Raw genomic sequence first — 14,047 nt, forward strand, 5'->3', positions numbered from 1 at the left:
CAGAATTCTCTTTCCTCTTACAAATGATCTGAAGAGAAAAGCTTTATTCAGTGTTTGGAGCTACATGGCTTGTAGGCTTAGTATGAGCAACATAGTGGCTTCAGTGAACTCCTTCAGACAGCTCTCCCCTTCCACCCACACAGACCTATTTGAGGTCCTTAGTCAGTCGGCAAGCATGTTTGGAACCAGCCCCGGTGCTTTGCAAGGGCTCATGTTGCAGGGCAGTCACGTATGGGCACTTGTAGTTATAAATACTTGACCACTCTCCAGCGTGCGGTTTTCAGCCCTTTAAAGCAGCTTCGTTGCCGGCTACCAAGCTGACTTTTGGCTCCGAGTGTAGGAGCCGATCGCTGTAGGACATCTTCTGCTGAGAAAAAAAAGTAAAATGGAACACAATGGATCTGCTTCAAATGCTGGTAAAATCCACCAGAACCGATTGTCAAGTGTGACTGAAGATGAAGACCAGGACGCAGCTCTCACAATTGTGACTGTGCTGGACAGGGTGGCCACCGTCGTGGACAGCGTGCAGGCAAGCCAGAAGAGAATCGAGGAGAGACACAGAGAGATGGGGAACGCCATCAAGTCTGTCCAGATAGACCTGCTGAAGCTCTCACAATCACACAGCAACACGGGCTACGTTGTTAACAAGCTGTTTGAGAAGACCCGGAAAGTCAGCGCTCACATTAAAGATGTGAAGGCCCGGGTAGAGAAGCAACAGGTTCGAGTAACCAAAGTCGAAACCAAGCAAGAAGAAATAATGAAGAAGAACAAGTTCCGCGTGGTAATCTTCCAGGTAAGCTTGCACTTGGGGCCAGCTCGATGACCATAATCCCCGTCATCCTTTGCCATCGGGTCACAGGGTTTCCAGTGTCACCTCCCAGCCACAGTATATGGGAATGTACTGAGCTCACCAAGTAGTCACCTCGGGAGAGAGAGCCATTTCTAACCACTGCTGCTGTCACCCATGGGGCAGGCTTCTTACTGGTCATGGAATGTGGACCCAGGCTTGTGGCTCAGGCTATTTCTTGCCTTTGAAACTCAATCCCGTCAGGTTCTTTCGGCATTTGAGTTCTATTAAGCCCAGTGACCCAGTAGACTTTAGAACGTTGGAACCAAACAGGTCCTAAGCAGTCTCAAGTTTAAAAACTACCTTTGCTACATAAAAGAAGAAACTGGGTGGGAGGGCGGTCAAAGGAGATGCAGTCCAGGGGTAGAACATTTGCCCATGTGGCTGAGACCTGTGTTTGATTGACAGCATCCCCCTAAAAGAAAACAAGTTAGGAACCAGCACCCCGGCAGCCATGGTTTTATTCTAAGAACCCAACTGGTAAATCAAAAACTCTGAATATAGTTTGTCCATTGGAATTTTTTTGTATTATTCACAATAAGAAAAGTTACCTGTTTCCACATGAATAATCGAGTCATTGTTTGTTTTTAAAATGTTGACTGTTTTTGTAAGACAGTCCATCCTGTAGTTCATGCTGATCTCACTATGTAATAATCCGGGCTTAGCCTCTCACATGCTAGGATTATAGACATGAGCCACAAGTCCCCCCTTAAGTTTTATGTTTTAATATTATTCTTAAAATAATGCAGATATCGAAGTCCCATAGATAATTCCTTGCTCAATTGAAAAACCTTTTTATTTTTATTGTTTGCTAAGTTCCTATAACTGTTCAATAACTTTTTTTTTTAAAAACCCACGGCAAATGCATGTATATTTTTTAAGCTCTTGAATTAAAAAGGACAAGTTGGACTCCTTAGCCACATTAAGAACGAGCGGTGACAGGAAGAGACGAAGCAGATGAGGGCAGAGTTCTTTGCTCACCTATTTAAACACTGCCCGTCTCAGAACTGTACATCCAGAGTGTGAAGGTTGGGGCAGACCCGCCTGTCCTGGTCTGCTCTCGGGAGAAGCGGTTGGCATAACAGTTTGGAAGACATTTTTGATAGTGTGTACTGTAAACATTAAACATTCCTAAACCTATCGGCCCCCAAATTTGATGTCAGAGGATTGGTTGTGAGCGTGAAGTCAGGAATGTGTGGGAATGTTCATCCATGCATACGCACAGCTATGTACTTTTAAAAGTGGAAGTCTGTGTGCACAGAGCCCTAGAAGAGTAGACACAACATGGAATATGGACATGCTTGATTGAAATATTGGACCTTAACCTTCATGTTCTTAGTGCATTCGGCAGTGCCCCAGACTCTCTGAGTGGTCAAGTTACGCTGCAATGGGCGAGTGGTATTTTTGGATCTGTTTTTAGGAGTTCACAGGTTATTTAGGGAAAAAAAAATAGGGAATTTCAAAGATACAAGAGTAGACTGATGTCTTCAGAATTCCTTTCCCATCACCCTTTTCTTCTAGGCTCCTAGAGGCCTTTCTCTACGCTTATTAACAATGTCTCCTGACTTCAGGTGTCCCTTCCACTATTGGTGCAGACAGTGGTGAGCTGGACATGGGACGGAAGGATAAATCCATTCACCTTCTGGGGCGTCAGCCACGGCCTGGGTGCCCACCCTCCATTTGCATGCATAATGTCAGGAAGTACACTTGGGGTCCCATGTTTTTGGGGAACCTGTATGCAAGGCAGTGGACCAGGGTTCCTTCAGGACGCACAGAAGCTACAGCAGGGAAACAGAAATTCCACCTGGCCGTGTCTATTGATGTAATTCCCGCCCTGCCCCCTACTTAAAAGTTGGTTTTCGGGGTTGGGGATTTAGCTCAGTGGTAGAGCGCTTGCCTAGCAACCGCAAGGCCCTGGGTTCAGTCCCCAGTTCCGAAAAAAAAAAAAAGAAAAAAAAAAAAAAAGAAAAAGTTGATTTTCTGTTTGTCTCTATCCTCCGTAACTTACTGGTGTTTCCCTCCTGTCTTTGGATCCTGAAGTTCTGTAGAGAAGCTGAGAGGTACTAGTTAATGATAATCCTCTTTTCTTTTAGGATAGACTATCTGGAAGGTTCTGCAAAACTAAGATGTTTAAATTAGGCCAGCAGCTTGTCAAAAAAAATTACCATCTTTTATAAGCCTACAGGGAAAATATGAAGTCTCGTATTGTGGACCTAAGGCTCAAATTCGTGTACTTGTTATAGGTTAGAACGTATATAGATAGGTACGATATTTACGTGGTTATTTTTAGCAGTTAAGATTAACCTTAATTAATTCTCATAGTTATTCGAAGACCGTCCCTAATAAAATTACTCAAAACTGAGCTAGTCTGTTCTTCATTTCCATGTGAGGTTCTCCTTACGTTTTCCCAGGCACCTCTTCTGTTGATACTGCTTATTGGTATCTCATCTCCTACAGTTGTATATGTCTAAGCTCCTCTAATGATAAGTTCTAGACTTCTGTGTATCCAAAATGTCCCTCTCTGTGTTCCTTTTACACCGATTCACGTCCACTTTACTCTATCTGTAGCATTCCTTCTATTGTAAAAGTGATACTTTGAACCAGGTGTGGTGGTGCAAACCTCGGCAAGAGGATTGGCAATTCAGATATACTGAGAGTTTGAAGCATGCTTGAACTATGGGAGACCGTGTCACAAAAAAACAGTAAAAGGCAAATTTTGTCTGGACTTTGATACAGAAATGTGATTGTTATTCAGAAGTCATCTGTGATTTACCCTTACAACCTTCCAGTATTAGCACGGTGTTTGCCCTTAACTCACTGTAATACCAACTCATCGGGGCTGTGATAGATTCCCAGGCAAGGTCTTTGCCTTCCCTTGCCTCTGTTTGTACTGTCTGCTGTGTGTTTGAAGAGAGGGTGTGTGCCATTCCAGGTTCCCTGTGTCTGATGCCTTCACTGAAGGATTATGAGGTTCTCTACCTACCAAGTAATACCCCCTACCCTTTGGCTCTCCCCTTTCTAATTATACCTCCTTAGGCTTGCCCAGGCCACGACAGGTGTCAGGAAAGGAGAGAAATAACTTCTCTGCCTCCAACTGACTCATCAGAGAGCCATGAGACGCCCACGTCTACCGCTTTTGTTGGGGAGAGGTGGGGTTCAGAGCATTCTGGTCCCAGAGCCAAAGATGTCAATTTAAACTAAGGAATTAGATTCTAAGGATGCCTTCTTGACTATCGAGCTGGTCACGTTTTAGAGTATGTGCAAACATCCTTCTTGTGTATTTATTGAATCTGTTGAGTGGAATCGACCTGAATCTCAAATGTCAATACCATTTCTTTTAGAAACTAACTCATGGGCCAGTTTTTAAAAATCTCCTAATTCCTGAAGTTTTGCCTGTTATGTTTTAGAAATAATCTCTAGATGGAATCTCTAAAGGACACCAGGCTCCTTTCACCTGTGCCCTGGGCTGGCCTATCTCTAGCCGGTTCTCTTCTGACACACTTGGCAGAGTCTGTTCTCTGTTCTTCACCTTTCTCTCCCCCTCCCAACCCCCTCCTTCTCCTCTCCACCCCTTCCCTCCCTCCTTCCCTCCCTTCCATATTTTTCTCCCTCCCTCCCTTTTTTCCTTTTTTCCTTTTTTACTGGTATTGAACTTGTGGTCCTTCTCCCTCATCCTCCTGAGAAATGGGGCTATAGTCATGGACCACCATGGCAGCAAAATAAAGCTTTTAAGATGACTCATTTGATAGGAGACTTTGCTTGGCCTGAAGTCATCCTGGGAATGGTATATAATTTTCCCAAAGTCAATTTCATTCTGAATTTTGAGATACACTTTACCTCTGAGGAATTATGAATGAAACACCACTCTGTCTTCTGATCTTTTGACTGGGGTGTGTGTGTGTGTGTGTGTGTGTGTGTGTGTGTGTGTGTGTGTGTGCGTGTGTGTGATGTGCACAAATATGCTACAGCATGTGAGTGGAGTCCAGAGGACTCCATTTTAGTGTTTGGGAACTGATTTTCTTCTGCTGTGGCATCTGAATCCAGGTTATCAGGTTTGCTTGGCAACTATGTTTTACCTACTGAGTCCAGCCAGACTCTTCTCATTTTTTACATGATCTCTGGGACTGAATATAGGTTCTCTTGTGGGGCAAACTCTTCACTTCTAGGGCCTTCCCGGGGAGCTTTCCCCAGGCACAGAGGAGTGTTGGAGGCTCTTTGAAGACAAGGTGGGCCTGTAGATGAGATTAGGAATCTCTGAGGAGAGGGAGAGAGCCAGGCATGATGGCCAGGGAAATCTCTCAGCTGACTGACTAGCAATCGGGTGCCTCTTTATACAGGTTTCACAGAACAGAGTCAGACTAATGATTATCCAAGTGGTCCAGAACGTGTGCTTGATCTTTACTTGTCCAGGGTAACAAGTTCAGTCACAATTAGAAAATATAAACAGGACATATTGTTGTTGTTATTATTATTATTATTATCATTATTATTATTATTATTATTATTATTATACCTGTCGCTCCAATTTAAAGAATCTAAAGAAGTTTCCTTCAAAGCAAACATATTTATTATATGACAGCCTGCTTTTCAGTTGGCAGCGTTTGCTGTTTGAAAGCACTCTGGACAAACAAAAGTGTATCTGAACTGGCCTTTTATAAACAGCAAATACTAGTTGCATAATAACTTCTTTTACTGTATGTTTCATCATCTATAAAGTCTATAAAGGAGAAAGGTTTCAGGCAATCTATCTTATTTACTGAATTCTACTCCTCTATGGGTGTACCCTGTATGACCCCTCCCCCCATCTTTAAACTATACTTTTAGTGACCTCTAAACCTATAATTAAAATGAGACCTTAAATCTCTAATCTCTTCTCCTGGCTAGTCAGCTTGTCAGATGTCTCTGTTTACCCTGCATCAGTTATGCTGTTTGAGTTAGCTCAGGGGCAGATACCCAAAGAAGATTCCCGGAGAGATGGCCTCATCTAACTATGTGCTTATCTGTGCTTAATGATCTCCAGGGATAAGGAGACTTCCAAATAGTGGCCAGATAAAGTTAACTTTAGAATTTCCTAGTAAGACTCAGACATATTTTTTCTAGAAAAAGACATAAAATGAATCATAATGAAGTCCCCAGTAACGTAACACGCAGAGACCAAAACCCAAACGTTAGCTCTAGAAGGACAGCGATTGTAGCCCCCCGCTCAGCTTTGCTGGAACTGTGTCAAGCAGCTGTGCTTCCTGCTGTCTAGTGGATATGGCTGGCCGCTTCACCAGCTGAGTGATCTCCCTAGTGCAAGAGCTTCGTGATGCCAGCTAATGGTTCTTGAATGCGTATTTCTGGCCTCCCTCCTGCATGCCGGTTGCTTAGCCTCTCTGCCTGCATACCCAGTGCACATTCCAAGGACAGGGTCTCTTTCTTCTGTGCGGTCTCAGTTAATGGCGGATTCCTGTCTGTTGATCTACCAACAGGTCCTATAGGTTCTGGCTTTCAAAGCAGATCTGCAGTCAGAGGACCGCTCACCCCTTTCCCTGCCCACAAACACCCTGTTCTGCCTTCCCTTTGCTTAAAGTCACCACTATCCTGTCACTCTCCTTGCTTGTCCTACCCACGAGCCTTGTCTCCAGCAGAGTGACTCTTGCACAGCATGGGTCAAATCATGTCACTGCTGTCCCCAAGACCTTGAGAAGTCTTCTCGTCGGAATAGTAGCTTCTGTCCTCACTATTGGCCCTAGAGCCTCTCTTGACCTGGCTTTCCCAACTCTCTGCATGGGGGGAAATTAGGGCATTTGAATTGATTCTTGAAGAAAGCTATTATTTGTAAAGCTAAAAAGAGGTAAAGGGGCACTGAGGACAGAGGCAGCCATGCATACGATGGTGTAGAATGTTAGTGTCCAACTACTCCACACTGAGATGTGACTTGAACATCCGCACATACATTGGGGCACGTCCATAGCTATCCTGGGATTTACATCCCAGCATGCTATAGGGTGGACCCCTCTTGTTAGAGGTTTCAAAATCTTTTGCATTTGAGGAACTTGAGGGTGTTTTGTGTCTCTTGGCTTGAGGAACAGGAGAGTTAGGGTCAGGTCCAGAGCTTTCTAAGTATCCTGGAAGGTTCAGGTTCTGCCCTTAAGCGCTGGTGGGCTCTCAGAAGTCTTCGGTGGGTTATAATCAAACTCTGCTTGTAAAAGCATTTCTCAGGAAGCTCTCAGATAATGGTCTGGAAGGAGAGGGATTGGGGAGACTGATGGCTCAAGTCTACACCTGAGGTGATGAGGGCCTGCATTAAGACATGGGTAGAGGAGTGAGAAGCAAAGTCAGCATTTTGCAGTGTTATCTGTGGAACCTGATGACTACGGGACAAGAGGGCGAGGATGTATTTGGGGAACGTTTCTGAAGTCTCTACCTTTTGTATTGCTGAGATGGCCACCGATGCTGAGAAAGGCAGGAAAGGCAGTGTAAGGAAAATGGATGGTGGATGGGTCTTGAGGATTGTAGTGAGAGGTGCCTGTGCTATATTGAGATGGAGAAGTTTGTCAGGTTGGGAGTGGAGAAGCAAAGATACAATATTGTGAGAAAAAGCCCGGGGGCGGGGGAGATCCTGACAGATGCAGGCTGGGGGCAAACAGCATGGAGGCATGTCGTAAGGTGTAGCTGGTGTCAGCTGCACAGGAAATACTCACATGCACTGTTTTTCTCTCCTTCAGGAGGATGTTCCCTGCCCCGCATCCCTGTCTGTTGTTAAAGACAGAAGCCTGCCGGAGAACGAGGAGGAAGCTGAGGAAGTCTTCGATCCCCCGATCGATCTCTCATCGGATGAAGAATACTATGTTGAAGAAAGCAGATCTGCCAGGCTTAGAAAGTCAGGCAAAGAGCACATCGATCATATTAAGAAGGCATTTTCCAAAGAAAACATGCAGAAGACGCGGCAGAATTTTGATAAGAAAGTGAGTGGAATTAGAACCAGGATAGTTACACCTGAGAGAAGAGAGAGGCTGAGGCAGTCAGGAGAGAGGCTGAGGCAGTCGGGGGAGAGGCTGAGGCAGTCGGGGGAAAGATTTAAGAAATCGATCTCAAATGCCACCCCCTCCAAGGAAGCTTTTAAGATCCGGAGCCTTAGAAAACCGAAGGACCCCAAGGCGGAAGGCCAGGAGGTAGACAGGGGCATGGGGGTGGACATCATCTCAGGTAGCCTGGCTCTGGGGCCCATCCATGAGTTCCACTCTGATGGGTTCAGTGAAACAGAAAAGGAGGTGACCAAAGTAGGGTACATTCCCCAAGAGGGAGGGGACCCCCCAACGCCTGAGCCTTTGAAGGTGACCTTTAAACCTCAGGTGAGAGTAGAGGATGACGAGTCACTCCTGTTGGAATTAAAGCAGTCCTCATAGAGGACTTGAGTGTGAGCATCAGTCACTTCGAATCATGTGGTCGTAGTTTGAAGGGTACAGTAATTTACATTCATGCACAGTGGGAAGGCAAATGGTATAAAAGCTTCATTTCTTACCTTTAAAATCCTAGAGATGGTGGAAATATTATATACAGTTTTCTTATAATTTCCTTGGGAATTCTATTTCCCCTGAGAATATATGACTCTGACAGCTTCCCCCTCATCCCCGCTTATGTCATGCCTTTCCATGGGAGGTCTTGGCCAATGAGAAAATAGTCGGATGGCTCAGGTCACTTAGATGCTTGGTCATTTGTAACACGGGAACGACACATCTGTGCCCATTGGTCACCAACAAAGCATACATTAGGGTCAGGATTAACACTTCCAGTTTCAAAGGGGAGTAGCTAATGTGTACATTGTGTTATCCAGATGTTTACATCTGGAGATTCATTAGTGAATCAGTAGCCTTATGAAGCTCCTGAAGTCCTTGTGTGAGGGAAAGGAAATAGAAGTTTGGGGCCTGAACGTTTAGCTGTGGCAACGTAACTTTATTACTAGTGAGACACTTGGCTGGCTGCCCCTCGTTCTCAATAGGAAAAATGGTGAGGCTTCGTACTTCTCAGAGGACTTGAGATCTGAGGGGATGTCACAGAGTGTGGGAGAACAAGACACACAACCAGTGGAGAAGCGTGAACCACACTGGCCTTCCCTAAACCAGAACTGAACAGTTACATCTCTGCAGAAGCCCTTGGCACAGGCTCTGAGGCCAGAGTTGAGCAGAAACTGAGTTTGTTCTTCACAAGTCTTCACTGCACGCACAGTGAAAAATGAACGCTTGGATGGGTGCTTTCTCATTGAAGGCTGAGACCAAACCTTGGGTTTTAGCCGTGTCCTAACATGTTCCTTGGAAGACTGGCTCCATTTGCCGGTAGATTTGGATGTGGGGTAGACAAGTACAGGTCTTGTTTGCCCAGCACGAGGTAGAAGTCTGGAACACGGTTGTCAAGTGGCTTTTCCACGGTCCGCCCTGGTGTGCCGCTGGGCACAGAAACAACCCCGACACTTCTGTTTGCCAGAGCGGACTGAGAACAGTGCCCATAAGCTTTCGTCAGGGCCACGCGGAGGGCGTCCAATTCCAGTTAGCTCTTAGATCTAGATCTGGGTAGTCAAGAGGTAACTATTGCTGCTTCCAGCACACGGAAATCTTGGGGGCATTTTCTTGATATGGAAGAGATGGTAGAATTTTTGATAAGTTCGTTTAAACTCACATTTAGTTTAATTTTTGAATAATCATGTAGTACTTAAATATATGCAGGCTTGGGGGTGCGTGCCTGCTGCCCCAGCACTAGCAAGGCTGAAACAGGATCGCAGTGAAGCTGAGTGAGCCTGGGCTCCCTTTATATACACAGTTCAGTATACTTTCCTTTTCTCTTGGCCTGAATACGTGTTCATCTTGCTATCTCTTTTTTATTTGTTTGTTTTCTTTCCTCCTCCTCCTTCTCTTCTTTGGTTTGTTTGTTTGCTTGCTTGTTTGTGTTTTCAAGATGGGGTTTCTCTGTGTAGTCCTGGAACTTGCTCTGTGGACCAGGCTGGCCTCTTAACTCACAGAGACCCGCTTGCCCCCCCTCCCGAGGGCTGGGTTTAAAGGGGTGTAACACCATCACACGGCATCCTGCTACCTTTTTTATACTGCAAACTAAAGCATGTGTAGCATTGAATAACACTTTAAGAGAATAATTCCAAACACATTTTTTTTATAACAGCTTAGAAGGAGGTTAACGGTGTCTAAGAATAAGTTTGAATGTGAAATGATGTTGTTGCAAAATGCGAGGCCGGTGTTGTGGTTGTTAATCTTTTAACCAGTGATGAGTGGTAACTGCAATATGCAAATGGAGAAAGAGTTAACCAATGGTAAATCAAGGCTCGAGGGAATACAGAGAAGTTACAGACGTGGTACGTCGAGGGCAGGAGGAATGTCGAGAAGTTACAGTTGTTGTTTTCAGTTTATTTCATTTGGTCTAAAATACTTTTCTGCAAATGTCTAGGGCTTTGTCCACTAGTCATTAATGTCCGGCTCTGACAGCTTAGAAAGCATTGCACCTGTAGCCATATTAGAGTCTGACTGGGAAGGAGTTACGACCTGGCCAGCCAGCTCTTTGTCTTGCTAGAGTTTGACACCAGAACCACCGGATGTTTCCTGTTGCTGACCGCTCATGTAATCCCATGCTTCCTTCTCACCGTCAGGGTTTCCCCTCCATGTTGTGAACATGTGTCCTTTCATGTTTAGGACATTCCTGAATTCCACATTCACAGTCTCTTGTACCTCCTACCTGCTTTCATGGCTCGGAGATGATGGGCTGCAAAAGTCACTCACTCTCTTAACACAAGGGCACAAGGGACGTTCTAGTCAGTGTTCATCAGTTTAAAAGTCTCGGGAAATGCCCGGTTGCTTGCTGATCTGTAATGCAGCATTACGCATCAGGCTTTAGATAATTTACCCAAGGCAAACCTTCAGCAGGATTTGCCCCCTTCTAGTAATGAGATGGAGCAGAGCAGCTGCCCCAGAGGCCAGGGGTGGGGACGCTGGTGTTGAGGCTTTTCCAGGGGACACAGTGAAGTGAAAGCCTGTCTCCTGTGTGTGGTGATCCAGCTATCCTGAGTGGCCAGTGGCTTGGCCCCTGCTTACAGGTTATAGAGAAATGAACTCGGGTGTTCCGCTTGCCGACAGTGGACTTGTGTGTGTTCCCCCAAAAGCAAGTTTTCATGAGTGAAAAGTACAAGCTGCCAAAGTAAAAAGCCAACCATATTGCCTTCCTTCTTTGCCTTTCATATTCATTAAAGATGTCAGTTTGGAACAGGCCTGGTGGTCATGGTGATTCTTTTTTTTTAATTAAAGATTTTTTTTTATGCATGTCTGTGTGTATGAGTGTATACTTGTGTGTGGAGGTCAGAAGAGGCCCTTGGGTGTCCTCTGGCACATTATCTATTCTTTGGAGGCAGGATCTTTCTCCAAAGGTATTGCTCCCGTTTCCTCATCTAGGCAAGAAGCTAGCAAGTTTGATCTTCCCACCTCTGCCTGCCTTTTACAGGTGAGCTGCTCTCGTGAGTGTGGGATTCGAACTCTCATCCTCTTAACCATTGAGCCATCTCTCGGATCCTCACTGTATTCTAATCTGCTAAAAGTCATGGATCACATTATATAAAAAGTGTCCCTCGGAAATAATGTTAACTGCATTTTGATGAAATGAAATCACTGGACTCCTTTTGTTTTTCTTCTGGGACAGGTTTTCTATAGCTTCTGGTAAGAAAATTCAGATGTGATCTCCAAATAAGGGGAGGGCTGGTCATGTTTCCATTCTCAATTCTTTCACTTCGATGTGTGCTAGTGCCTGGTCTGTAGTGAAGGGGCTTCCTGCTCAGTTTTGGGTCACACCCGTCACTCCTTTGAGCAGGCGATGTCCCAGCATTTATAGCTGCCCCTCCCGGATCAGAATCTAGCAGTGCTGGGCCATCCAGAAGAGCTGCTGCTTCACTGAGTCTCCCGGGACTTCCCTACCCACACTCCTGCAGAGCTCCTTTTCCTGCTAGACGGCCCTCCCTTCAGCCTACCCGCGCCCTTGAGCAGCAGAGCTACCTGGTAGGTTGAAGGCCACTGTGAGCTCTTCAATCCATTCATTGTTCAAGGCCAGAGTTCTGCTTGCTTGCTTGTGCGTTCCAAAGAAAGGCAGCTCCTAATCCTTGACAAGAGTGGCTTTCTCCTTGTGCATTGTTTGACACCTGAAATTTCAACTAAAGCAGTGCGTTATTCCATTCAGACTGCAACAAAAGCTGCTGTAACCTGCTATATACTAGCCAAGGCCAGCTGCCAGGGTACCTGTGGCAGCTCAAAATGGCCTTGGTAGCAGCACGAACCCCCATTTTACCATGATCCTTTGGTGTTTGTCACCTTGGATCAGAATCATAGCATAAAACATCAGAATGTGCTAGGGATTTAAAATGCATTTGTATGGCGTATTCTTCCCCTTTCAAGTCCTAGCTGGTGGAAACACCATGCAGGACTTAGTAGCAAATTGCAGACCAAAGTGCCGTCTTTACCAGAGCTTTGCGTGTATACAGGAATTCTCCCAAATGTAAGGCATCTGACAAATTCGATGGTAAAGGTAGCGTGCAGCCGTGACAGGAGCTAGGCCTTTGTGTCTCCTTGGGGAACTGCACGCTCTGGTGTCGCTTCAGGAGGAAGCAAGATTTGGAACAGGGCATCTTGTTCCATCGGTTGGTGCTGAGGCCTTACAGGCTTGTCACTCACCGCCACTGAGAGTAGCTGAAATGAAAGCTTGCCCTCTGAGGTGAGCCTCAGCCCCAGCAGGAGGTGGCAAGGGGTCAAGAGGTAGGTGTTTGGAATGGGGACACAGAATCCACTACATATGAGAGCAGGGTTTAGTTTGAAGGCACTCCCTACTTTGAGTCCTAATGTGCAGAGTTTAAAATGTCATCCCTGGACTGGAGAGATGGCTTGGTTGCTCTTGGTTCACATCCACAAGGTGGCTCACAGCAAACCTAAACTCCAGATCCAGTACTGTCTTCCCAACTCTGCAGGTACCAAGTATGCAGTCACACAAGCATGTATGTAGGCAAAACACTCGAGAGTAAATACATCCATCCGTTTTATCGACCCAATGAACTTGACCGTTATCCCTTACTGAGGCGTGTTTTGGACATACTGAACTGAAATGCTCTTAAGGGAGGGCTGGTGGAGGGGAGCTGGCAAATTATAGATAGATCACAGCTTAGAGGAGAGGCTGAGATGCACACATTTTGGGTGTGGGTGGGAGTGGGGTAGTATCTCATATCCCAGACTTACCTCAAACTCCTGTATGTAGCCAAGAATGACCTTGAATATTTGACCTCCTGTTTCCATCTAGGGCCTTGCATGTTAGGCAAGCACTTACCAACTGACCTAAACACCCAGCCTCATGCGCTTCTGACATAGGTGAAGTGGTGGATATTCATCCGACAATCTTGACAGTTTGGAAGAAGGGGTTTTCATAGCTGACAAAAATCCCAAATTGAGCTCTACTTCCAGGCAAATCTCCCTGGTGACTCTGACACCATTAATTAGGATGGGCAAGGGGTCTCTCAGGCATGGCTTCTTAAGCTCCCTCTCCCAAACTTAACTTACTTCAAGAGGAACCCGATGTGTGACAAGGGGCACAGTGGGCAGGGTTTACTGGGTCTGTGAAAGGTATCATCCCTGGCTGGTTTGCCCGCCATGTTGTGTCGTAAACCATCCAAGTTCCTAACGATCTCGTGGGCTGACCAGCATCATCGCTTAGACCTTATTAGACTTTGCGTAAGCTTACCATTGGCACCTGGCTGAAGAGGCACCAGTTTAGGATAAAATAAAACCCATTGAAATGGGTGGCTTCTGTATGAATACCTTCCCTGTGTCCAAAACCAGAATTGCTCAACTTAAAACCTCCTTGGAAGGAACCCCTGAGAGACACCTCAGGAGCTTTTGCCTCCCCCTCTCCCTGCCTCTCCTGAACCTGAAACCTATTTACTTTTTATTCAGTGACAATGAAGACGGTAGGCCTTCTCTACAGTGGCTTTGCATTTGAAGTGCTCCTGGCTTTGACCAGTTGTGTTTTCTGGTTGGTTTTTTTTTTACTCCTTTGCTGTATGTTTGGTTAGCCACGTGACTAAAATCCATGGTTTCCTTCTTCATTCTCCCTATTTCTGCATCCCGTAGGAGCCCACTGAATTTTTTAATATAATAATCTTTTTTAAACAATTTCCAGCAAGTCAGAGAA

General features: G+C 45.6%; 1 protein-coding gene across 1 annotated transcript; it reads left to right on the forward strand.

The window, feature by feature from the left end:
• The first annotated feature begins 316 nt into the window (after window positions 1-316).
• On the forward strand, window positions 317-11,096 carry Cavin4 (caveolae associated protein 4). Its single transcript, NM_001107931.3, is given in 2 exon segments — window positions 317-793; window positions 7,558-11,096. Coding segments are annotated over 2 exon segments (1,089 nt in total). The 5' UTR covers window positions 317-385; the 3' UTR covers window positions 8,239-11,096.
• The last annotated feature ends 2,951 nt before the right edge of the window (window positions 11,097-14,047 follow it).

Source organism: Rattus norvegicus, chromosome 5 (genome assembly GCF_021556685.1).
Source record: "Rattus norvegicus strain SHRSP/BbbUtx chromosome 5, alternate assembly SHRSP_T2T, whole genome shotgun sequence".
NCBI lineage: Eukaryota > Metazoa > Chordata > Mammalia > Rodentia > Muridae > Rattus > Rattus norvegicus.